The sequence below is a fragment of the Hippocampus bargibanti genome, linkage group LG09, assembly GCF_051943395.1.
Source record: "Hippocampus bargibanti isolate YZ-2025 linkage group LG09, ASM5194339v1, whole genome shotgun sequence".
NCBI classification, from domain to species: domain Eukaryota; kingdom Metazoa; phylum Chordata; class Actinopteri; order Syngnathiformes; family Syngnathidae; genus Hippocampus; species Hippocampus bargibanti.
In genome coordinates, this window is record NC_142742.1 from 8347501 (window position 1) to 8374769 (window position 27269).

Here is a 27269-nt window from a genome sequence, read left to right on the forward strand (position 1 = left end):
AGTAGTCCAAAGCCGGTGACGAGATTGCCCTTACTTAGGTGAGAGTTGTCTTAGCGGGGCCGCCTGAGGCTCAGCCTGCTGGGGGCTGATAATGGCCGGGCACTCGGCTACGGCGTTCTCCTCCTGAGCCGCCAAATAGACCAAACGCTGCTCTGTAGGACCCAAAGCATACAGAGATTATTCAGAGAAGTGCCTGGGAAGCGGAGACAAAGTAGTACAAGAGTGAATTTCTTTGCGATTGCTCCGGAGTGAACATCATCAGTACAAGGGGGTCATCGGTTTTCATCTTAGTTTGGTTACTTTTTGCATGGCGAACGTACGCAAATGCCGTATTCAAGTACTGAAGATGAAAAGTAGTGGAAAGTTCTTGGATTTTTCTTTCTTTATTTTTATTCAGTTTGTGGTGAAGTTCATTGGGGAACTTTGGAAATGTTATTTTGTCACTACAGATATTTAAAGGAAAACCGACACCATTTTTTTGTTTTCTAACTGACATCAGAAAAACGATTTAAAACATCTAAAATACCCAAAACACGAAGGCTAATATTTTTAGTCAAATGCAAAACACCAATAAAAATGACTTAAAGTGACCCAAAACCACTTCAAAATGACCCCGGAAATGGTGAGTTTCAGAAGGTCCCGCCCCCTTGTTCATGACGTCACGCCAGGAGTCTTGCCTTGCTCTAGAATCAAAACAATGGCTTCAGATTCGGAGAAGATGCTTTCTTGTTACTCATCCAGTTATGAATATGATTTAAATAGTTCTGAAAGGAAAGCATAAATGTTTGTAATCGATTAAAGAAGTCCTTCCGGATCAATTCAAGCCGTCAGGACTCCAATGTAGCGTCCCAGAAAATGCACAAGATGGCGCCCAAGCTCTGCTGGAAATGGGCTGATTTGTCTGCTGGGAATTTGTGTCAACTAGTATCAAATAGTAGTCTTGGTGCAACACACAACGGGCAGTCAACTTGATCAGAGTTGTCTGCCCTGGTGTCCACTAACTTTTTGTCATAAGTTTCAGACGCTGCTTATATTTGTAAAAACATAAAAACTTTTTGTTCGGTTCTAATTCCTGTTTCTCATCTGGTTCGGAGTTCAACGAAGTTTTGTGATGAAATACCAGCGGGGATGATGGATGGTGAACAGAAAAAAACTACTTTATTCTCGTACTACTCAACTAATAAGCTTCATAAATCCATGTAAACTAAACTAAACATGCAATAACATAATATGTTTACTAATCTAAGCATGAAATAACATAATATGTTTACTAATGTGCATAAGCACTCTATCATTTTTATATATATCTTTTATATATTTCTATACTATATTTGGAAAACTTTTTTTATTCATTGAAGGTGTGCCTACTATATGGTAAAAGTTTAAAAATCCACCATTCATTGGGGGTGCACCTTATACTCCGGTGTATCTTATACACTGGAAAATACTGTATTTACATCCCGTTGAATACATTATATGATGCCACGCTAATAAATTCACTGCGCGCCAACTGTAACCTCAAAATATGAAGCATTTGTTGACAAATGTAAAACATCCAAATGAATATCATGCATGTGGCAAATGAGCGTGCCCTCATATGCTGTGCGGTGATTGATGAGATTCTCTTGAAATTTGCCAACTTTCAGCCTACCCTCAAAGGCCTTGGCGGCATCAACCAAGTGGGCCCAGTCCAGCGGGCCATCTGTCCTGGTATCAGGAAGGGGCATAAGGGCAGGATCTTGCTCCTGCTCCTTGGCCCTCTCTTGCTCCAAGTTGCTGCTTTCCGGAGCAGATAGGTTACCTGAAAAAGAGTAAGCAAAAAAGTCAACCCCCGCTTGTCCATTTCCTTGCTGTTGAGCGCTATTCGGACAACACGTACCCAGAGATTTGTGCGTCGTTCGGCGACTGGCGGCGTTGCGGGCGGTGGGAGAGCGTGGCACGGTGGAGCAACTGAAGAGAAGGTCAGTGGGGGTGTCGCGCTTGTCGCTCGAAATGGACCCCCTCTGCCCACTGTAGATGCTCTCATCTGACAGCGTTCTCTGGATGGAACGACGGGTCGGCATCGATGCGGGAAACGGCTTTTCAGGGGGGGGGCAAAAATACATTAGATTGAAATGAACTAAACTGCTTTTGTCACAAATGTGCATTTTAAACTGATACCACAGCATGACCCTTAACTCAGGAATTGAAAAGCATGACGTGAAGAAGTGCCATTTGTTTGCGGAGGGTGCAGATAAAGCGTTGGTCAGACCTCTGGCAATGTTTTTTTTTTCCCTACCATGAGGGTCAGCATTTGCCTTTTGTCCATGTTCACGCTTTGTTCCAGCTTCAGCTGTTGTTCAGAATCAGAATCAGAATCATCTTTATTGCCAAGTATGTAGAACACACAAGGAATTTGTTTCCGGTAGAACACGCTGCACTAGTATCGTCGTCCCAAAAAAAAAAAAATAAATAAATAAATAAATAAATAAATAAATAAATAAATAAATAAAAATAAATAAAAAAAACTGCTAAGTGGCACTATACAGTTCCATTTTGGCTACTGTTGAAAGAGTTCAAAGAGTTATTGGCTTGGGGGAAGAAGCTGTTTAAATGTCTGCTGGATTTGGTGCGCATGGATCGGTAGCGCCTGCCTGAGGGGAGTAGCTGGAAAAGGTGGTGGGCAGGGTGCGGAGGGTCCAGTAGGATTTTCCGCGCCCTAGTTTGGATTCTTGCAGTGTGCAAGTCCTCGAGAGTGGGTAGGGCGGTGCCAATGATTTTTTCCGCCGTCCTAACTGTCCGTTGAAGTCGGATTTTGTCCATTTTTGTGGCGGCCCCGAACCAAACGGTGATGGAAGAACACAGGATGGATTCGATGACAGCCGTGTAGAAATGTTGCAGCACCTCCTGTGGCAGGCATTATGTATGTATGCTGGATTAAAATGTATGAATTAACTAGCTGGCTATCTAGCTAACTAGCTATTTGCTATTTATTAGCTATCTATCTAGCTAGCTGGCTATCTACAGTATTAACTGTCTAGTTAGCTATCTACTGTATTAGCTATGTATTAGCTAGCTAGCTAGCTAGCTTTCTACCTAGGTAGGGACAAGGTAAAATTATCGCAGAGAAAGCACCTACAAGGGATCATTTCTCAAGATGGTGAAAGAAGAAGGCTACGTTCCTCATCAAATGTTTAATGCTGATGAAACCGGTCACTCCATTCCATCAAGCCATCAACGACCATCACAAAGGTAAATAAAACGACTTTATTATATAGTACAGTTTATTTCTTTAATTATAATAGCACAGCACATTTATTATACGTAAAATACGGTATATTTTGTGTAGTATTAAGGCTTAGAAAATTAGAAAGTCGAAAATTATGTTTTATGGGGACCTGGGAACGGATTATTCTTATTTTAATGGTTTCCCATGGGAAATTAATTTTTGAGATACACACTTTTCGCTTTACACACTCTGTCTGGGGAACCAATGAAGTTCGTAAGCCAAGGTATCACTGCACCATATTTTCCTGTGTATAATGAATGGTGCATTTTCAAACGTTTTCAATACATATAATGTGCACCTTCAAGGAATGACAAAGGTTTTCCAAATATATTATAAAAATATATGAATGTTTTTCCAAACATAAGGCACACCACATTATAAGGCGCTACGTTACACGCGGAGGTCGCGCACTACTTCTTCTACAGTGGTGAATGGAGTTGGTGGTTGCTAACAATAGTTGCAAGACCTGTTGTGGCTCAATATTACTTCACATATAAGGCGCAGGGTCATTTTTTGAAGAAAATCAAGGCTTTTGGGTGCGCCTTATACACCAGAAAATATGGTAATTCCTACAATTGGGCATTATGCAACGGGTATAGAATTTAAGGAACATATTCAAGTATGTTTACGTAATTATGAGTAAAAATATTTTTTCTTGACACTGAAATCATGATGAAGACAAATAATTAGCGTATTTTCCAGTGTATAAGACGCACCCCCATTGAATGGTGTATTTTCAAACAAAAGGTGCATCTGCGAATAAGGCGCATGGTCATCTTTTGAAGATAATCAAGGCTTTAGGCGCCTTATACACCGGAAAATATGGTAATTGTTTAAATGTCCAAGTCACTTGCATTTTCATTCACATCTTCGAACAGCTGTGAGAGATTCATTTATATGCCCATCAAACCCCCCACGTCAAGTTTGATAAGCTATGAAGATTAATTTTGGCATCACTTTCCATAACATTTAGTTTGAATTCCAACAACTTGTAGATAACTACAGTTTGAAAAGAACTCCGCTGCGGACAGTTGGAGTGTATTTGCCAAGTGCAAACATTGACACTATGGTGTCGTCTCATGGCAGGCTTCCTGTTTGGGCCCAACGGAAACTTTTAACATTTCTTCTTCATGTTAATGGCATATCGGTGTTGAACCTTTGAGGTACTGGTATCAATTGTTGCATTGATCCAGAAGTTTAAGATGTGCCTGTGTACCTTCTCTTCAGTGGTGGTGGGGGGAGGGCTGTCAAGCATGATGAGTTTTTTCAAGTCTTCTTCCAAGCTGGACTTGGCAGTGTGACGCTGGGGTGACTGCGAGCCTCGCAAATTGGCTCTGAGCTGAGGCTGACTGACCAGTAGACCATCACTCTGGTGTCGTCTAGAAAAAGAGGAGCAAAAACACAAACATTTATGTATTTTCCCGTGTATAAGGAGCAACAAAGTATAAGGCGCACCCCCATTCAACGGTGTATTTTCAAACTTTTTCCATATTTTCTCAAAATGTACCATTATAAGGCGTCTAGGCAAATTTTTTCAGTCTACATACCAAAACAAGCGTATGCCATTTTCAACCGACGACTGGGGGCGGGGAATGTGAGGAGAACGGGCTCGTTCGCGAACGACACATCAGTCATTGTGGCAGCTCCGTATGTATCCGGAAAAATAGTTTGTATGCCAAGGTAAGATTTTCATAAATTTAACGTTCGTAAACCGAAATGTTCGTAAGCCAAGGGTTCGTAAACCGAGGTATCACTGTCAATTAAAAAAAAACAAAAAACGCTAATTCAAACGTTGAAACGCCAGACTAGTTCTAGATTCTAGAAGGTGGTGAGAAAATGAAGGGTTGGGTGGGTGTCTGTAGCATGACAAGTACCAGTCAGTCAGTCATATTTGTCAGTCAGTCATATTTGAAGTAGAACAGCAGGAAGCAGGGGGATTTCCCCCCCCCGTCCCATCTCTATGATGCATCTCTATCTCTCCCCCCTATCGTCAAGTAGACTGACCAAAAACTTACTTTCGAGAGCTGGTAAAGTCGATTGAGTTGACGGTTCCTCCAGGTTTTTTCCAGCCGATCAAAAACTTTGAAGTGGCCCCTTGCCTCGGGTAGAAAGTCTTGGGCCCTGGGGAATTCTGGGAAGTGGGTGAGGTGTCGGTTGCTGGCTCCTCCTGGTTTCCGGAGGGGCCTGAACTCAGTGTGCTGCTGTGGACAACAGAACGATAAGACAACAGAATGATGAGACCAAAAGGTCTGACACGATGACAAGTTGAAGTGTTTTAATATGACAGTTTGTTTCTGTGATTCCATTTAGGGATGTAGTTATGTGCATATGTGTTATTTCATGTATTACATGAATGTTAATAGTCTTGTCTTATATGCGCCGCAAGACACTGTATCGTAATGGACACTTGGAGCTGTAGTGTACAATAAATCCAGGCTTATTGTGTGAATGAAGCTATAGACTTACTGCTGTTTAAAAATAATTAAAAAAATCTAAATTTCAGCACTACGCCATGAATAAAGATTGACTCTCCTCTACTGTATTAGAAGCACTAAATAGATGAACGCACAGTGAGAGCGGAGTTCTTGTTGTACTTCCGAATTTTTTTTTTCATTGACGATGTGGAAAATTAACTCATTCACTGCAATTCACGGATTTATTGAGGAATTACACATATGACGTACTGTAGAGCGCCATTCCTGAATTTTTTTTGTTTTTTTCATGCCTGGATGCCGAGAAAGCGCTGGGGGGACCTCTGGCAATGTTTTTTTTTCCTTTCACAAGGGAGCAGCATTTCAATTTTTTCCATGTTAGCGCTTTGTTCCAGCTTCAGCTATTGTTAAAGCGATATATTCACCAATATGTATGCCACCCTCATTTCTAGCTCATATAACTCTAGACCCATATCATTTAGGCATCAACTTTGTTTTTTCTAATGAAAGAAGAGAGTCTAAGGTTTCTCACGCTGCATTGAATATTTTTGTCGTCCTAAAACTCAATATTTTGAGGGTCTTGGAATTTGAGTGACAATGACAAAAACTGTGGCACTGGAGTGGATACATTTTTGCACGTCTGGCAGTGAATGAGTTAACAATCAATTCAACAGCTGATGGAAATATAGGCTCCATAGCCAAAGTCACTTGGGATCAACGACTCCTCCCCATCCCGCGACCTTAATGTGGTAAGCAGCATATAAAATGGATCATAATATACTGTACATCCATCTGTCCATCCATTTTCAGATGTTCTTTATCCTCATAAGTGTCACGTTCCAGTTTGCGACCAATGAGTGGCACTTTGTTTTAATCAGTGGCAGTTAAAATAAATAAAGCTGACTTTGACTTTGACTTTTTTGACTTTGACTTTTAAAAGGACTTCCGACCCGACCATTCAGTGTCGGGTCATTGTTTGTTTCAACCTGTCAAGTTTTTTTTCGTCCCTTCCTATTTGATTCATGGTTTTGTTTGCTACTTTAGACATTTTTGTTCTGATGACTTTGTCATTTGAGATTTTGTTCCTGCTGACTTTATTTAATACAATTTGTCAAATATACCCTGCTCTTTTTTTGCTAGCAAAAAATATGAAAGAGAGAATGTCTCCCATCATCATCTACGTTCTGCTAAAAAACATGCTAGCAGACAAGCAATTATAAATGGAAAATATCATCTTTCATTTGCATGAAATGCCCATTCAAATGCTCCCTTCTTGCTTTAAAGTTGCTTCTTCAAATGCGAGAAAGCAGTTCATGAATAAAAATGTTTCCCCCTCGCCAAATGCTGATTAACTCAGCCATAATAAAAACAGGACGTGGTGTCCTTGCATCTCACCCATCATCTGCAGAGGCAGAAGTTTTCAAAATTCAAGTTTTCTATGTGTGTGTGTGTGTGTGTGTCTGTGTGCACGCACATTATAAAACAAAGCCTCCAATGTACACGTTGAGTTATTTCTGGCTGGGTGAAGAAGCGAGGGAAGGGAGATTTGGTTGATTCAAAGGAAGTGGGATTTAAAAGAGGAGGGGTGGAACAGTGCTGAGCTCACAGTCTGCTTTTTTCGCAACTTCAAGCATTTCCTTTCTACCATGGATACTGGGGGATGGAGAAAACTCACAAACACACATCCATACACAGACACATCCTTTGTTCGGAACCCAAACCGTAAAGCGTTTGACTTTTTCGCCTGGGATGATGCATGATGTACCGTGCTAGCTTGACTAATTTAATTCATTCCATGACAAAGTTGATAACTCAATCTATTTGGATGACAAATCCATTTTCTCGTTTGATATAGCATTAATCCATTTCAGCTGTTGGAAAAATTTTATTTTAATTCAGAAACACATCACTATGTTATTTTAATTTAAAGCAGATTCTTTACTTACAGACAGTGGAGGTGTTCAAATACCTGACATGTTTCGGCGTCTACTTCCGCCTTCGTCATTTGAACACCTACACTGTCTGTAAGTAAAGAATCTGCTTTAAATTAGATATCAAGTCGACAGGATGAACTTAGTACAACGACATCACTATGTTGTATAAAACAAGAGATTGTAAAAATGATTGACTGAATTAGCTAGCTGACTAACTATTAGCTAGCTAGCTGGCGAGCTAGCTTAGCTAGCTTTCTATCTATTTGAGTTATTCTGGGTTGAGTGAATGCTGACGCGTGTGGTTGCCGCTGCTCACCCACAGAAAAAAACTTATCCCGTGACTGGAAAGTGACCTTGAGAGTGTTCAAAGGCGCTTATAAATGAAATGTATTATTATTATTATTATAATTATAATAGCTTCTGCACACCTGATTCAATGATTTAAAAATGTAACTTTATATATAGCATTCAACTACAAAACAAATAAACAAACAAATAAGAAATAAATAATACATTACCGCACTTTCCGGTGTTTAAAGCACATCCAAAAGCTGGGAATGAGTGATATTGAACTCAACATAGGTTTTTTTTTATAACTGATTGATTAAATTTTAAACTGGCTAATGTCCACTTTTACCGCATTTTCCGGTGTATAAGGCGCACCCAAAAGCCTTCATCTTCTTCAAAAGATGACACCTTATACGCAGGTGCTCCTATATGTGAAGTAATATTGAGCTACAACAGAGTCTCGCAACAACTGTCAGCAGCCATGACTCAATTTCCTCCGTAGACAATTCGGGCGTAACCTCATGTAGGGCCCTTATAGTGTGGTGTGCCTTATATTTGGGGAAAAAAAGTATATATTTAATTTGGAAACCTTTTTTTTTACTCATTGAAGGTGTGCTTTATATAGAGAAAAACTTTGAAAATACACCATTCATTGGGTGTGTGATGTATACTCCAGTGCGCCTAATACACCGGAAAATATGGTAATTATATTGTATTAAGATAAAAGTAATGGCTTGCAAGAAATACATTCATGTGTGACCTCTATGGCCTCTGAGGGGCAGTCTGGTCCACAATGGGAGATACACTGACATAAATATTAATAATAATAATAATAATACATTTCATTTATAAGCGCCTTTCAAAACTCTCAAGGTCACTTTACAGTCACGGGATAAGTTTTTCTGTGGGTGAGAAGCGGCAGCCACACGCGCTAGCGTTCACTCAACCAGGAAGTAACTCAAATAAATAGAAAGCCAGCTAGCTAGCTAGCTAATAGTTAGCCAGCTACATAGCCAGCCAGTCAGCTGGATAGCTAATAGATAGTTAGCGAGATAGCGAGCTAGATAACCCTAACATGGACAAAATGTATATACTGCCCCCTCATGGAGGGAAAAACATTGCCAGAGGTCTGATCAAGGCTTTATCGGCACCCCGCAGAAAAACCAAATCCAGAACAAAGAGGCGGAATAATATTCAAGGGGTATTTTGAGCCACATGGGAAAGAAAAAAAATATTCCAAAGTAATAACTATTTTTAAAGTTGGAATTTGATGCAATAAAGTTTGATGGAATAAAGTTATATTCTGTGAAATAAAAATCTTTTTTTAAAAGGATAAATTGTGGAGAAGGCTTTTGCTTTATTTTTAATCAGAAAATGTGATTTTTATTAAAATATATTAAAAGATTAGAGTAAGAAGAGTAAGAAAGTGGAAGACTTTATTAATTTGGCTCTAATTTCATATTATACAAAGTGTATATGAATGCCAGTATTGTTATATGGAGTGTTACTACAGTTACTACAATTATTTTTGCCTGGTGGTTTTTCAATTGACTGCTCGATTGACTGCTAGCATTAAGTTGGTAGCATTTCAATACAAAATGAATCACCTTTGTATGTGAAATATATGCATATTAATAAAATAAAGAATACATTAACAAATGCACACCTTGAGTGGGAGGCGGAGTCACTCAGAGGGGAGGAAGCGTCATCAGGAAAGCCTGACGGGCTCTTCAACGGACTCTCGCTACCTCTACCAGTAGGAACGAGGGAGTCAGGATTGGGCAGCAAAGAGTCTGCCCCTCTCTGCCTGTCTGTCTCGTCCTGCCACGGGACACCGTTCACGGCCCTGAAGGAGGCCGTGCTGCTCTGCGTGGCGGTGAAGGAGGTGGCGTCGATGCCGCTGTCGGTGGATGTGCCCTGAAGGTAGGCGCCGAGCTCGAGATCGCCGCGCACTCCCGACCGTGAGCCCGCCTCGTACCACTTGTCGTCGCTATGGGTGGAGCTTGAGGCATTGCTTGACAGTGTGTTGCTGCTGGACTGGCTGGAGGGATATGGCGCGTCCACCTGTGCAAACACGCAATACATAAATCTGGATGGCAATAAAAAATAAGCAATTTGGATTTACTATACGCAAATGTACTGGTTTTATGGTGAAGCTAATGCTAAAGAAAAGGCAAAAACTGAAATTGTACAGACCCTATACATGAAACCTAAATAAAATGAAATATTACATTATATATATATATATATATATATATATATATATATATATATATATATATATATATATATATATATATATATATATATATATATATATATATATATATTTTTATATAATTAAGGGCACTATCAAAGAACAATTAAAAAAAAGCTATTTTTTATGAAATAAATCATATCATATCATATCATATCATATCATATCATATCATATCATATCATATATTAGCTTATTTTCCTTTGGGCTTTTCCCTTCAAGGGATCGCCACAGCGAATCAGTGTCCTCCATCTTCAGAGGTTTGATTCGCATGCTTAATATAATAAAATCTCATTACGTGGACTTAATGTGATTTCACACTCAGGAAATTCAAAGTGGTTATGTGTCCTACTCACCTTAGCGCTTTTGCTCGGTGAAATATGTCCACTTTGCTCTGGTGGCTGAAGTCGAGGAATCAGTGCCTTGGAACCTTCTGCCAACGGTGAGACAGCTGAAGAGAAATGTCTCCTTGTTTCAAGTCACTTTTTACTTTTTATTGCAACACCGACATTAAAATAAAAATAAAAAAACACCCATTCTTACCGTGACTGTTTTTTTCCCCCTGTCTACATGCTACTTCACTCTCGCCATTTCGGCACCAAGCGGCTCCTGTGCTGGATCCCATTTTGATGGCACTAGCATTGTCACCTGGCAACAGTCGCGTTGATGACACGGAGGACTGACAGTTGTTGTTATTAAACCTAGAAGAGAAGCATCACGAATATTTACTATGACACAAATGCTTTGTTTTCTTTTATTCAATTGAAAACACATTGTAACCTCCCAAAGTTGTTCACATTTCAAAATAAATGTTCCCATCAAGCCGCGCGATAACCGATCGACTGTTAGATTGATTTGCTTCGAAATTCACAGTTTCTGAGATTGAATCAAGACTGGCCCCGCATTCATGCTCGGTTCACTGAAGACTAAACTGTCTATAAGTGCGATTGACCATGCAAGCGCATAACCCTGTGATTGGCTAGCGACCAGTCCTGTGTGTACTTGGATTTTATTAGTTGTGTAGTGGAGAAATTTACATTTCACAGCAGCAAAGTTATGACAGAAAGAGTAAAGGAAAGGAAGAAGTAGAAAAACTAAATACAGGAGCTGCTGTAAAAGCAGCCACTCTCGTGGCGCCATCTTTAAGTGAAACAACAAAAGACAAAACAACAAATAATGAGACACAACAACAAAAGACACAAAGAGTCATTCAATCTTAAGCACTTTCTGCACCCTCTTTGTTGTATGAAGCAGTTCTAGATGAAAGAGGAGAGGATCAAAGCGTCCTTTTCACCAGTGGATCAGGGACGTCATGGTGAAAAGTGCACATCTGCTACAAGCAAAATGTTGAAAGCAAACACGAGGCTGGAGTATCTATTGACGAAAAGAGACTGTCACACGTAACTTGTCCCATGTGAATTCACTTCAATTCCAAGCCGCGACAGTTCCACATACGCATTGGCGCACTGCACTGGCGCACCTTTCTTCTCATCGCAGACCTTACTTTTGTAGCACGATAAGATTTTGGTTGAAGCTTAAATTTGTCCAACTTTGGAGGTTCCACTGTTTTGCAAGAATGTATTTATGTGTAAACTGCAACAACGAATTCATGTTCTTCATGCTCTGTGTGGGATCCGTAATAATTGCAGCAGCCTATTACATAATTCCCCTGACGATTGATTTTTATCATCATTTTATGGTGACTAACAGGTTTGGGATGGAGAATTTGGAATTTGAGTTTTAAAACCGTGAGATTCTAGAAACGCAGATATGAACTTACCCCTCCGGCATAGACTTTTGCCTCCAGTGGTTGGAGCTCATGTTGTCAGTATAGGGGAGTGCAGAGGCGGAGTTTGTGTTGTGAAGGGTGCGACCCATCACAATCGAACAGGCAAGGGCGTAGTTTTCGTTTCCAGGTGAATATCTGTGCAGAAAGAAGACAATGCCACAAAGGGGTCAGATGCAATGCCACTCTGTCTTTATGTTTGGTCACTTTGGGCTGAATGACAACCTTTTAGGAACCACGGGCCGACCGTCGCTGGACACACTGCGCGGCATGGCTGCAGAGTTGCCCATGTCTGATGGAGGGGCCTTGATCAGTGTACCACCGGAGCCCGCAGGCCGCGTTTGAGGACTGGAAGACGTTCTCGGCCACTTGGTGTTGCTGTTACTGGCCGGTCGGAAGGGGAATTTGAGCTCATAGGGCATTCCCTCCTTGTGGTTCTTGTAGTCTACTAAGGGCATGTGATAGATTTCCGAGCAGCCTCTGTGGAGGTAAAATGTTTTGATGTATTCTTTTGAGGAACTGTAAATAAACCAGATCTAGCCTAGTTTGAGACCGTGATCTCAGCTGTGTCTGTTCTACCTGCGCGGTGTCGAGTCTTCGTGGGGAGGAATGATGACCACTTTGACGGTGACGGATGTCCTGAGTAGGTCGATCATCTGTTCGTGAGACAGTGACGCCACGGCAACCTTGCAGATCTCGACCAGTCGGCTACCCTGCCTCAACCCGGCCTGCCAGGCGTAGCCGTAGGGCTCCACCTCAGCCACGATGCCCTCGAAGTTGACGTGAAAGCCGAGCTGGCCCAAGGCGTTGCGGCGCAGTGTCATCTCTGCGGTCTGACTGCCTTTGGTCAACAGCTAAAATGGAGGATAAATGCAAAAGAAAAAGATAGCGAATCAGCACCTCGAACTCTAAGGTAGCGTGCTGACAAGATGAGCTCATAGACAAACTGACCTCGAGTCTCTTGACCACCTCTCCAAAGTCTTCTGTGTTATTATTGATGGAACGAAGTGACACGCTTTCACCACGCTCGTAGAAAACCTTCAAGGAGGCGGGACTTCCGGTTGACCATCCAATCACATCACGCGTGGCACAATTGAATACAACCGCTTTGGCTTCCTGATCCAGGAGGATTACAAAGTCGTTTGAAACGGCCAAGAGGCATTCCCGCTCCGCACCCGCCACCTGGTCTTCGGCGTGAACCTGCCAGGTTACGGCGCCAAGGCTCCGAAGCTCCGCCCCACTGTACGGACGCACTTTCTCTCGCCGCTTGTGCGCCAGGGAAATGAAGTGAAACTTCCCGGTGGGTTCCACTGGAGTGTTGGTCACGTGACGCTCCGCCAAGTCCCTCAGGTACTCCTGACGCGTGCGCGTCGCCATGGCGCCAAACTTGTCTGATTTGTGGGCTGCGTTTTCAGCGTTGATGACTTTAGCTAACAGGAAGTCCCTGAAGACTGAAGACTTGGGGAAGGTTACGCCCTTGGGAACCGGTGGACCAAAGCAGGGTACGTCTTGGGAGCGGCTAACTGCCACACTGCGGGCAAAAAAAAAGCTTCAAGGTTACTGCCAATCATCCATTTTTTTTCTTCTGTTCAGTGGTATGGGGTTGACCTAAAAGTACTTTCACTTTATTTAGCAGTCAAATTCCATATTTGTTGGATCAAAGTTTGTCAAATGTACAGTACTAGTATGATATCGTCCGGCCACTTTTATTTTTTGCCCGACATAGCATGGCTTAAAATATTAGGAAGGAAGTCTCACTCAGACTGTTATACAGCTCTCTTGAAGCGGTCTGATAGGGAGGTCCATAAACCAGTGACCTTAAACCGGACCGGTAGGAAATCTCAGAGCAGGACGCTTTCAATGACTGTAGCCATTAACTGCAGACTAGACTGAGGGGTGGACCTCTGCGGTGGAGGATCCACCGAACCCCTGAGACAGACTAACCAAACCCCTAGGGTTCGATCGAACTCAGTTTAAGAACCATTGTATTAGAGGCTTTTAAGAGAAAGTCAGAGAGACCAGACTGAGATGATTTGGACATGTCCAGAGGAGAGAGAGTGGATATATTGGGAGAAGGATGCTGAGTCTTGAACTACCAGGCAGGAAGCCGAAAGGAAGGTCTAAGAGGAGGTTGATGGATCTTGTCAAAGAGGACATGAAAGTAGCGGGTGTGAGAGAAGAGGATGCACAAAACAGGGTTCCATGGAGGACGCTGATTCGGTGTGGCAACCCCTGAGGGGAAGAGCCGAAAGTAAAAGAAGAAGAAATAAGATAAGCATCAAGGTCACGAATAGAGAAAGTGAAAGTGTCAGCTTAAAGGGAGCGGATGGCCTTGAAGAAGTGGAGATGACACTTGTGACAAGTTTTCATCCACTTCATTAAACGCAGCCATTTGCAGTAGGGGAAATGTTTCAAAGTACGCCTGACTAAACTCAAGATATAAATACTATACATCCCATTTGAGTTGACAGGGCTGCAGCCAGTGTTGACAACCTGCCACTCTGTGCGCTGCTCTGGTTTGGACGAGTGCCACAGTGGCTTAAGCTAGCAAATGCAAACAGCCTTCATTTCCCACACAAAGACACAGTTACGCAATCTGTCGTTACGGCCCAGCGTGATGATGGGGCAGCGGTTCAAAGCAGCAGATTAACACCCCGCTGGCCCCAGGCCTCTCCTCTTTATACTGCGTTCTGGCCCAGTGTGACCCGGTCGTTATCGAATGCCAACAACTAGCTATTAATAACTGGCTGACTCAACGAATTGAAGCATAGCCATCAAACACACAGCACGGAACTACATGGGGAATGCATTTTTATGTGGGTGTAATTAGTTAAAATCCTTGTCATGATTCCAAACCACTGAATCGACAACAACTCAAAGAGTCGGAACTTACCTGCCGGTTCCCTGATTCTTTGCTTGCAATGACAACGCTTAAAGTGGGCTGCTATAACTCACTCAGACTAACTCGACAAAACTCGAGACCAACATTTGTCTGCAGGTCATCGGCAAAAGGCATCCACGGGAAGTCCGCCGACAATCAAGAATCAAGCTCTTAAACCGGTGCACAAAGCAAAGGCAAGGGAGGGTTGTGAGCACCTCTGGGTGGAGTAATTCGACTATTGTCCCACACCTCTCAATTTCAACCAGGATGAAAACCAGGAGGATCAGAACATCACCCGTTGCATTTAAAAACACAAAAGATACGTCCCCAAAGAGGAATTAAAGTGTCCATTCGTCGTCCCTCTTCCAGCAAAAAAAAAAACCTTTAGTCCGATCTTGACATTGCAAGACGGAAGGCAAGTTTGACCCGTCCACTACTGAGGTAGTCTCGCTATGCTATGGGAAACTCTGCCCTCTTAGAATCCTCCCCAATCACATGCACGTCTGGCTCAAGTGAGCACTTCATGTGCATGCCGCTAACTCCTTCAGACCACTCCGTCTCACACTGCCCAAAGGCAAAGTGGCGGACTGGGAGTGAAAGGAAGGCGGACGCTTCTATTGTCAGCGTGCATGAAGAGTGAGCCTCGCATAGGCATTAGCGAGCGAGGGAGGCAAAAGGGTGCGCGAGGGTGCGCAAGCGGCCATGAGAAAAAGGTAAGAAGAGAGAAAGTTGGGGAGGCAGTGACAATGTGTACAGAGTGTGTTTGCTTGGAGGTGTGCCATTTAAACAAGGGAGCTGATATGCTGAGACGAAAAATCGGCCATGTGCAGAAAAACGCAGTGCCGATGTTCTCTACTCAGCCAAAAACCCATTTATGGGCCATTCCAGAATTCATTTTTTTTTTAATCCTACGATCAAAGGTTAAATTATCTGCAGAAACATGCCTCAGTTATGCAAAAATTTGTTTGTCTTGAGATCACCTGTAACTGTAGTTATAGTGATTCCTCACTACAGTTAACTCATTCACCAGGGTTGATATGTAGCCCTATATGCAACACTGTCACTGTAATTAAATTGTAATTAATATCTCAATCGAATCTATATGTTAACTAAATCAAATGCAATTACATAATTTTAAAATATTTATTTATTTATTCATGACAAAAGGTAAACTCTATGCCAAACAAGCTAATTTTCCATTCTATATCAGAATCTGAATTAGAATCAGAATCAACTTTATTGGCTAAGTGTGTAGAACACACAAGAATTTGTCTTTGGTAGAACCCACTGCACTTGTATCATCATAAAAAAGACATGACAAACACTAATCTAATCTACTCTAATCTAATCTAATTCCGTAATGTAGGTGGTATGTTTTGGTAATAACTGAAACAATGTGCAAGGTATCGAGCTAAAGTGATCAGTGGTAGAATAACATCCAATAATAGTTGTAGGGCTGGTGCAGACAATCACTGAACCATTTTAAAGTGATCAGTGGCCGTATTTGCAGTAAAACAAGTGTACAATTGTGCAGATGTCAAATTGTCTGGTGATGGAGATTATATAGGTCAGTAACAGTGGTTCAAGTGAGTACACAGCTAGAGCTATAATGATTCTAACAAGATGCTGATACACAGGCTTGTGCAAAATTGCAAAGATGCAGCTATATTTGGGTTACTGTTTAGACTCTAAACAGTTTAAAGCTGTTTAAAGGACAACCAACGTCACTTTTTTGTTTTTTAACTGACATCAGAAAAGTGTTTTATAGCATCTAAAATACTCAAAACACACAATATGATATTTTTAGTCAAATGCAAAACACCAATAAAAATGACTTAAAGTGCCCAAAATCTGCAAGAAATTGAGCTGCGAATTGGGCATTTTCAGAAAGTCCGGCCCCAGTTCGTGCCGTCACGCCAAGACGTCTTGCATTGCTAGTTAATCAAAACAATGGCTTCAGATTCTGAGAATATGCTTTCTTACACATCCAGTTATGAATATGATTGAAATAGTTCTGAAGAGGAAAGCATCCATGTTTGCAATTGATTAAAGAATTTATTTGTGCCATTTTGAGGCAACATTGGGGGGAAATCTCTCACCAAAAAAAGAGGCACAAAATGGCGACCTCCAGTGCCCACCTCCGTTTCCACAGGCTGACAAATTCCTTATATGGCGCTTGGACGCCGTCTTCTGGCGGCTTTTGGGTGCAACACGAGGTCCCCAGACCAAACAAGTACAGCAAAATACATTGATGTGATGGAAGGACCGCTACAATGCGTCTTTTTTACGGTCAGGGGCGGTCCTTTAGTGACATCACGTACGGACTCGTCACCAACTCAAAAACAAGACTTCCTGAATATTCAGCGTGAGTCTTAAAAGGTAAAATATAGCTATATGCGGTGGAATCTTTGTACAATACGCTGAGTAGAAGTCATTTGAAGCCATTTTACAAATTATGGACACAACTTGTCCGGAGACGGTTGTCCTGTAAATGTGCTGGATTTGGTGCGCATGGATCAATAGCGCCTGCCAGAGGGGAGTAGCTGGAAAAGGTTTTAGGCAGGGTGCGAAGGGTCCAGTAGGATTTTCAGTGCATGTGTCTTGGTTCTTACAGTGTGCTTATAACTCATTCACTGCCAGATGTGCAAAAACGTGTCCCAGTGCCAGGGTTTTTGTCATTTTCATTCAAATTCCAGGACCCACAGAATATTGAATTTTAGGACTACATAAACATACAATTCAGCGTAATAAACCTTAGAATCTCTTCTTTCATCAGAAAAAAGTTTATTTCCTAAATTATATTGGTCTGGAGTTATATAAACTTGAAATGAGGGGCGCTGTCCAAAATACAATGCAATACATACATATTGGTTTATATAGCACTTTAACAACAGCTGAAGCTGGACCGAAGCGCTAACATGAATAAAAAGAAAATACTGCCCCCTTGTGGAAGGGAAAAAACATTCCCAGAGGTATGGCCAGCGCTTTATGGGCACCCAAGCAAGAAAATACAAAACCTGAACTCATTTGGGAATGACGCTCGACGTCATATTTTCAATTCCAAAATAAATTCATGAATGGCAGTGAATGAGTTAATATCATTAGTAACTAAACAACCTTACCTGTAGCACGTGTTGTCCGAGCAAGGATCGTGCACCCTCACAACAATGAATACATGTTGAAAGTGAGAGCGAATAGCCTTTGGAGTAAAGGGGTGTGCACCGGGCTCCTGGAACACAATGGTCACGATGTCGTTCCCAATGTGGCGCTTTCTCAGTAACTGGTCAAAGACACACAGATATGTACTTGTTAGAAAGATGTGATGAGATGAGGAAAAAAATACTGATAAATTCAGAGGAATAACACAAACTTGCTGTATTCACCTGTTGCTTATTATTAGGCGTGTAGGGCAGCAGAGTGGACACATGGAACATGAGCTCATAGTCCTTGTACGATGTGTACAGTGAGTGCGTGCCTGTAGAGTCCGCTAAATGGAGTGAAAAAAGTCATTGTTTCCAGCCATTGTAGCATCACTGCTATATAGTCCTTCAGTTCATGTTGGATTCTTATGTTTGAGTGTTGTTGTGAGAGTCACACAAGGATCAATTTCATTGCGTACCACCGTGTTATCTAGACAATGGTGAGGTATAGATATGTGTTAGCCATTGAATCATAGCATTCCTCATGGGTGGCGGCGTTTACTGCATAGTGATTTGATATTTTCAATGTCCTTTTTTATGTCCAGGCGATTCTGAATAATTTATGGATTAACTCTATATAATTTAGTGCAGTTCTGGTTTTAAATCCCACTGAATTGATGAAGTGGAAATACCATACCTTAATGAAACTGAGAAATAAATTTTGGCTCATCTTGAATTGTCAAGCGCTGTTACAAATTGAATGTGATTCGAATGAGTATTTTGAATTTTTTTTTTCATGTCTGTGCTACGACGGCAATTGAATTTAACTCATTCACTGCCATTCACAAATTTATTTGGGAATCGAAAACATGACGTTGAGCGCCATCCCCTAATTTTCTTTTTACTGACTTGGGTGCCGATAAAGCGCTGGCCAGACTTCTGGCAAGTGTTTTTTTTTCCACAAGGGGGCTGCATTTCCCTTTTTTCCATGTTGGTGCTTTGTTCCAGCTTCAGCTGTTCTTAAAGTGCTACATAAACCAATATGTATGTATTGCATTGTATTTTGTACAGCCGCCCCCATTTCAAGCTCAGATAACTTCAAGCAGATCGATATAACTTAGGAATTAACTCTTTTTTTCTCATGAAAGAAGAAAGTCTACGGTTTCTTACGCTGCATTGAATGTTTACGTCATCCTAAAACTCAATATTCTGTGGATCCTGGAATTGTGACAATGACAAAAACCCTGGCACTCAAGTGGACACATTTTTGCACGTCTGACAGTGAATGAGTTAATGATGGTCAGAAAAAATTTCTGGGACGTATGGTCTATAGCAGTGGTTCTTAATCTTTTGGAGGCACCGAACCGCACCAGTTTCATATGCTCATTCACTGAACCTTGAATAAAAAATAAAATATGATTTTTTTTACTCGTGCATGAAATGAATTGTGCATAAATATCACTTTGTTCAAATAACAAAATAAACACAGTTCATGAGCTAAAAACACTTTCAATGATGGTGCCCACGAACTGGATCCACCAAAACCCCTGAGACGACTCATCGAACCGCAAGGGTTCGATCGAACCCAATTTAAGAACCACTGGTCTACACCAAAGACAACAAATGTCCTGCATTGAGCTGCATGTGGGGCCAGATATGGCCCGTGGGCCGATAGTTGGACAATATATGCTTTTGTTTACTTTTCGTGTCCAGCTGGGCTCTGTACTTGGTGAAGCCCTTGAGGCGAACCTTCTCTCCCAGCAGCTGCAGAAACTCCTCCAGGGCGGGGCCCGCCATCTCGTTGTTGTACATCTCCTCCTCTGTGCTTTGGCCGGCTCGGCAGTACATCACTCCCACCTTTACCTGGAAACTCAGCTGGAAATAAAAACACACAAAGCAATTAAAGACTGTATTTGACTGTATTTGTTTGTAAAAGAGAGTGGCTGCCTTTCCATTATTATTTTGTTTTTCTACTTTCATTCCTTTCATCACTTGGCTGCTGTGAAATGTAAATTTCTCCACTGTGAGACTAATAAAGGCAAATCCAATTTGAAGATACTTCCTGTTGCATTTTTTCGAAAAATTCTTACTCCTTGCTCATCCAGTTTCATCAGCTGCTCTGTGACTTTGGGGGTGTTGAGGGCCAGTCGGAGGCAGGGCAGATCCAGCTCCGGTAGAATGTACTCCAGGACCTCTTTAATAGGCAGCCCTCGGGCCGTGCCATGCTTGGAGGTAGAGAGTACTGCATCCTCCAAGATCGAGCCTCTCAGTGTTGTGAGCTGAACGGAGAAAAAAACAGCAGACGGAGAGGAGATTACAGAGTTGAATGACTGCGCTGCAAAAATTTCTGCTTTGTTTTTTATTCTTGGAGAATGAAATACTGTGATAACAAAATTCCTTCCGGAATATCGGAAAAATATACGGGTGACTTAAAACAACAAAAGATTACGACTCAAGAGGAAATCAGGAAGAGGTACACAGAGTCTGTATTATGCGGTGCTCGGAGTCTGAACTCAATCTCTTTGCTATCATACGCAGCCCAAAGACTTTCTCGATTACAGGCTGTGTTCACAATGAACCTGTGTTCACCATACTTGGGAGGCACACTAGAAAGGTTGTTCCAGACATTAACTGTGTGTGTGTGTTTATGTATACAAGTGAGGTCCGAGGGGGGCGGGGTTTCAGAACAAGCACCTGTCCGGAACAAAAAAGTCTCTGCCTAGTAACATTTTTAAGAGCTATATGACAATGGGTATCACTTTGGGAAGATTGTAGGCTAGTGGTATCAAAGTCGTGGCCAGCGGGCCAAATTTGGCCACCCAAATCATTTCAGGTGGTCAGTAAATGCAAATCAAACATGTCAAGTTCCATGATGCGTGAACCAAAATTTCACATTATCTTAGAAAAGTCATAATAACAATCATTATTATGGACTTTTGATTTTTCAAAAACCAAAATTCGTAACGGCCCTCCAAAACTACAATATGGCACGCAACAAATTTTACCAAATTCACAGGCAGCAACTTTCACACATAATTTTCTCTGACGACCACAGAGGACTTGTAAAATGTATGCATGAATGGGCAACTATCCCTGTTTAGCTCTAAAGGACTGGACTCGATATGGATGCTTTTCCATTGGCTTATGCCAAGCAATGTGACTGACCTCACTGGTTCTGAAGATAAGGCGGTAGTTATATTGCTGGCCGTGCTCCTTGTCTTCTTCTAACTTTTCTCTGCGCAAGCTCACTGCCACTGGACCTATAGTGTCATCCATTCCAAAGTAGTTCCAGTGTTCTGTGGCAAAGGACGACAGGAATGGTGAAGGATTACAAAAAAACATATTTGTCATATATGATGTGTTTCCAAAAAAAATCATAAACAGATTGTAAACAATAAAGAATAGCTGTGAAACATCCACGTTTGAAACACAAATGTCCAGAAAAAGAGGTCTGTATTTTGGACCATATTTAATGGATATTTCAAATCTGTGATTTGCACTTACCCCTTAAATAGAAGAACTTCCGATAATAGTAAGCACCAAGGTCTACATGCTCCACTATGTACTGTTTGGACTTTTCGCTCTGTGTGCTCGGACCCTCCTTCGGTCCCTCCAACACAGCGACACCAGCATTGGTGCAATGTGTGCTAACGGAGCTTTCATACATGTTTCCTTCTCCGTTCAAGGTCCCACAGCTACCCGCTACACCGCCCACAAGTCCATAATGGCCTCCCCCGTTGGCTCCCAACCTGTGCCTCCCATTGCCGTCTGTGCCAACCTCATTTCGGAAGCAGGGGCAACTGAGCAGCATCTCGTTACTCTGTTCGTCGCCCGAGTCCAGGCCAGGGCTTTCTCGGGACTTGAGGTCCTCTTGGCTACCGCTTGGGGAGCTGTACAGAAGGCTGTGCGTGGATGAGAGGGTGGAGGTAGCCGATGCAACGGCGGCGGCAGAAGCTCCAGTGGTGGTGTTGTTCTTTCTCCTACCCGCGTTCTGCCGCAACTGAATGACTTCGTTGAGGTCAAACAGCATGCTCTGGACGTCATAGTGGGCGAAGCCTTTTTGAGTGACCCACGGCTTTAGCAACAGTCCCATCTCATCCATTCGACTGTCCTCGACATCTGATCCAGCTCGCGGAGAGTCAGATTCACCCCGTGCGTTACGAAGTTTACGAAATATAGACTCGCCCCCGGTTTCCGATTTCGTGCGTCTCTTTGGAGGTTTCTCCCTGTCCTTAGGTTTCGGAACCTGGCTGTCTGTGGCATTCTCCGACGGGTCAACGGTGGCCTGCTTGGGCCGAACATTCAGCATGTCCTCCAGTTGAGCTGGAGCTGGGCTGCGCTGGTCTACTTCACCTTGGTAGCCTTTAAGCATTTCAAAGAAACTTTCACCAGCAGCCCCGTGCTGGTCTATTGAGGATGTGCTGCCGTACTCACGGTGAAGAGGAGACCATTTGGTACCGAGTGGTGGACCCCATTCCTCACCGCTGTCTCCGCCGGCTTCCATCTCACTGATGGTCATGTCACTGTTGCTGCGCTGATGGATTCGCCGCTGTTGTGGGTTGCGGCGTGGCGGACCTCTACGGTCTCCTGGTGCCAAATACCGAGTATCCGTGGAATAGTTGTTCGCCTGGGCTTGCGTTCGATTCTTTAAAGTATTATGGATATTTCGCAGCATTGACGAGTCCTGGGGGCTAATGAATGATCCTAATTTAATGTGATTTTTCAGAGGCACACTCATGATTTCGGACTCTGTGTTGGAGTGCCACAAGACACGAGAAACATCCTTTCTTGGGGGCCAATCGGCCACACGAGCCCGTACGCCCATCTTTGGCACTCCTGTGCTCATGGTGCCGTGGACATTGTCCGTGCGAGTCGGCATAACGGCACCATTGACCATGCGCAAGGGGCGAGGGTAAAACTCATTGGTGGCAGGGACGGAGCCCCCGACGGTGCACTCCATAGGTGGCCGCTTAAGGCTGGTCATGACATCAATGCCAAAGGCACTCAGCACGTTGACATGGCTGCCTCTGGAACAGATTGCTGCTCCCTGACTTCATGAGCAGGTTTGAGTGCCAGTGGGGGGAATAAAGGGTGGAAGGGGCAAGCCCGTCAATTCCTCGTTCACACTTGCATAGCGGTTGTTGAATGTTACTCCAAATCCAGGACTGGAAAAAAAATAGAAAAGAATAATCATTAGGTACTTTTCTCATATTTGATAATGTTATTCCTGAAAAGGAAATGAAAAATATTGGGTATGTACAGTAAATGTGCAGGGAGACAGCTGAAACTTGTGCACACCAGTTAAATGCACCCCTGCTTTTATTTATATTTGACCTTGAGGGCAATACAGTTGTGATTTGATTGGGGGGAGGCATCAGCGAAATGTTATGATCTGTTAAAAGTTTGACAAGTAATCCACACATGCACAAAGGTGGACATCAGGTCCCACCATCACCATGTTATCCCGAGCAAATCCTCTTCTGCGTAGGTCTGAGGACAAAAACAATGTGAACGCCAAAGAACCGTCTCATTTATGTTGGGTGGTTGCACACGAGAAAAAATAAATAAACTGGACTCTTCTCCAAAATGACGGCAGACCTCTTCTTAACCATAGCCCGTTGCCCTCTTTCTTCGCAACGGGCACTGAATTGTACTGCAGAATTGCATTTTTTCAGGATCAAATACGACAAGCTACACATCAAAAAAACAAACCTCAAGCCAATTTGGCAGTTTGACAGTAGAGGGGTGTGGAAATCAAGGTTCCCTGACTGACTGAGGCTGTAATATCTTATTCGCCACAAGCATTCAGCGCGAAAGTTGTAACAGGGTTGTAGCAGCAAGTATTTAGTATGAGACACGGTCCGATTCAGGCGGCCTCACCTTCGGTGTTCATGCGCTCTTCAAGTAGGAAATCATCAGAAAGCTTTGCATTGAAAGATTCAACAAGTGAAGAGGCAATACACCAAAGTTATCGCTACTCCTAATTATAACTATACTCCAGTACATAATGTTTTGGACACAGTACTTCGGTAATTGACAACAACAGTATGAACCATAACACACTTGTATTCCTAGAACTCAACATAACCAGATCTCATATTTGCTTTGCTCATATTTCCTATTATTTACAGATGGGGCATAGACAGGATGTTTGTGGTAGAAAAACAACAAACAAATGCAGGTGCCTGACAACAGTCCTTATCTCCATGCTCGCAGGCTTAATTGGACAAAGGGGACTGTCACGTTAAAGGTCTAAATTGACCACCAGTGTTTGTGTGTGTGTGTGTGTGTGTGTGTGTGTGTGTGTGTGTGTGTGTGTGTGTGTGTGTGTGTGTGTGTGTGTGTGTGTGTGTGTGTACGCGCACGCACACATAATATTTACTCATAATTAAAGAACACTTCCATGAAACCACCAAATAACAAGCCATCTGCTTTTTACCCAACGCATGGTCCTTACTCCATCCATTTTCCACTTCCCTTTCACGAGTCTAGAGGTCATTCCACAGAGATCAGGATTGGAGCTGACTAGATAAGTTTAATTATCTCTGACATCCCTTTAGGTTGGTTTCAAAGTGACTGCAGAGAGAAAAAAAACCTAAAGATCAGTAAAAAGGCGGTCTGATCCTGCCTTGGTCAGACAGAATGATTGCAGTCATCTGATGACGTAACCTGTTCGTCGTGACTCACAAAAAAGAGGAACTTTCAGGGACCAAACGTAAACTGTGGCGTCAGTGGTAGGAGGCAATCAGCAGGAAACATGAGTCGTGCGACGAGTAAGAAACAGCCCTGTGTTTGGAGTTACTCAAACCAACCAAACACAAGACCTAACTGGTCTTCGATACGTTTCTTCACAAACTTGGAAGGGGGATCCCGGTAGGAGAGGTGTCTGCAAATTGTTGGATGAGTGAGTCTAAAGTAGGCAAAACCAAGACGGATGTTTCCCGGTTGAATGGGCAAGTGTTTTCAAAGCTGTGACAGAAAGGATTGCCGTACAAGCATGTAATTGCTGCGTAGATGAATAGGGCCGTTGGGTTGTTTGGCTGACACCGCCGGTTTCCAGAAAGGCTGCTTTCCATACAGTCCATGGGCTCGCCTAATTGTACCCTGCTCCAAGGGCTCGATAGGCCTGATGGGCCGCAGGCACAAAGATCTCTCTGTGCTGGCTCGGCAGAGAGCAAGGCCTCATTTCGACACAGTGAAGTCTTTGAAAATTGTCTGGCACGGGTACTTTGCTACGATTGTTTACATGAGCATTGCCAGGAAAACCAGATGAATTTGTTGCAAGAGGAGTTGGGGAGATAAGGATTAGACTGTGAAGCAAGAATCTGGGAAGGATTTGGTTGGAATTAGAATTAATGGATCAAACATTTTCATTTTAGAACATCCATGACAGAGGGGAATCAATGATAACGGATGTCGGAAGTGTTACACGATGGACATTAAGTAAATTGACTTATTCAATTGGAGAATGTTGAATCAACGCAAAATTTTGAGGAAATGACAGTAAAAAAATACTGCAAATTTGCAAGTGAAGTAAAATTTAAAACTTTGGTTAAGTGGACAAAAAAAGGGTTCTGCTTCATAACTATAATTCCCATACACTGCACAGTAAAAGTATTAATGTACATAAAATAAGGTATATTTTGTGTAGTTTTAAGGCGTAGAAAATTAGAAAGTAGAAAATTATGTTTTATGGGGACCTGGGAACGGATTATTCTCATTTTAATGGTTTCCTATGGCAAATTAATTTTGGAGATACACACTTTTCGCCTTACACACTCTGTCTGGGGACTAATTAAGTTCGTAAGCCAAGGTATCACTGTATATTGAAACAGCCCAAGTGGTTTGAGAAATGAAGATTCTGCGTAAGAGCAAAATCATACCTGGTTGCCCTTAGTGCACACATCTGGCATAGACAGACAGCGGGTCTCGCTGGCAGACAAACAAGAATACTAGCAGCGTCCAGTCGCATTCTGGAATGCCCCCAGTATGAGAGAGGAGTGTTTGTTTCAACGGAGGGGAAAGGAAGCAGGGCATGCTCAGACAAATTCTTCGAGAAACACGCAACGCTGGCTGTTCCACTTTTAAGTTTATGACTAGCGCTAAATTACGCAGCCGGGAGCTCGCTGACTGACGAAGGCCCCCGCTTCAGACAAAGCGGGCACCCACAACGAGATGTGCATCACGCTGACAAATTGTTCAACTGACCACAAATGGGTTGAAACATCAAATGACATCAAAGCGCCTCAGACGCCGGTGACAGCGTTTCAAGCACTCATCATCATTGTTATTGTGTGATGTGCTGCTCTGGCTAGACTCCGGGGGCCTTGCTAATGCTGAGGCACAGCTCGGAAAGGAATGGGCAGAGAGTCACACTGGCAAAGTGGATTTCAATCACGGTCCCCAACGAGAAGACAATCGTGGAGTAGTGTCTTGTACTGTTTACAGACGTTTTTATCTGTAGCGCCGACTTGTCTTATCCATAAACAGGCTTTAACATTTTTTTTGTGTGTAAGCAATGGCAGAGAGAAGCTTTGAAACATTGGAAAATACCAAACGGGTTTGTCATTTCTTCAACATAAACAACATTGTTACCTGGGTGGTCCATGGAGGTTTTGTAATAAATATCCGACGCAGAGAGGCACTTGATTAGAGAGAAGTGAATTGTAGTGTTTAGGTGGTCTGCCTGTCATAAAAGTGACGCGAATGCCACTTTTGGACAGGACTGTCTAGGCATGGCTCCCCTGAGAGGGTTTCAGTTTTAGTCTTTAGACTCCAAGAAAACAGAGTGTCACGCTTAGGTCAAAAAGAGATATGCGACAAACAAAAATAATGGAAGGGCTGTTCTCATTTTATTTGAGGTCTATTTGAGCTCCTTTCTGGAAAATGTGGTTTCTGTGAATGTTTTTGGGATTATAGCACAAATTAAATTCGCAAGCATATAGTCTTGGCTGATGAACTAGTTTTCGGCGGACGAACCAAACCACACGGCGCCACAGTGACAGGCGGACTAGTTTTCGGCGGATGAACACCAAACCATATGGCCGAACAGCGCCACGGTGGCTGGCGGACTAGTTTTTGTCACCCTTTTGTTATCGAGGATACTTTTGCTATTATGGCATCGAAAAACACCCCACCACAGGCTAGTGTTAAGCCGAAGAGGACAACAAAAGAAAATTACAGTCGAGGAGATGATCATCAAAAAAAATGAATGAGGTGTGCGTTTGTGTGACTTAGCGTCCCACTACCAGTACGCTTAAGAACAAGAAAGCTATCAAGGGTG

At 42.7% G+C, this 27269-nt stretch overlaps 1 protein-coding gene across 6 annotated transcripts in view; it reads right to left on the minus strand.

The window, feature by feature from the left end:
- LOC148893539 (signal-induced proliferation-associated 1-like protein 1) overlaps window positions 1–27269 on the minus strand; it is a 50381-nt gene that overhangs the window by 3390 nt on the left and 19722 nt on the right. For 2 of the 6 annotated variants that reach the window (XM_089004599.1, XM_089004600.1), the window contains exons 2-19: window positions 21491–23151; window positions 21152–21282; window positions 20077–20265; window positions 19687–19861; window positions 18230–18333; window positions 17969–18126; window positions 12917–13496; window positions 12545–12819; window positions 12191–12445; window positions 11960–12103; window positions 10723–10880; window positions 10536–10630; window positions 9589–9986; window positions 5284–5469; window positions 4485–4647; window positions 1880–2078; window positions 1652–1801; window positions 35–152 (exon numbers count right to left, since the gene is read on the minus strand). In XM_089004599.1, the coding sequence (XP_088860725.1) occupies window positions 35–152; window positions 1652–1801; window positions 1880–2078; window positions 4485–4647; window positions 5284–5469; window positions 9589–9986; window positions 10536–10630; window positions 10723–10880; window positions 11960–12103; window positions 12191–12445; window positions 12545–12819; window positions 12917–13496; window positions 17969–18126; window positions 18230–18333; window positions 19687–19861; window positions 20077–20265; window positions 21152–21282; window positions 21491–22970 (4958 nt within the window). In that variant the 5' untranslated portion in view covers window positions 22971–23151. The remainder of the gene's footprint in view (window positions 1–34; window positions 153–1651; window positions 1802–1879; window positions 2079–4484; window positions 4648–5283; window positions 5470–9588; window positions 9987–10535; window positions 10631–10722; window positions 10881–11959; window positions 12104–12190; window positions 12446–12544; window positions 12820–12916; window positions 13497–17968; window positions 18127–18229; window positions 18334–19686; window positions 19862–20076; window positions 20266–21151; window positions 21283–21490; window positions 23152–27269) is intronic. The other 4 variants (XM_089004604.1, XM_089004603.1, XM_089004602.1 and 1 more) reach the window with 4 other exon arrangements.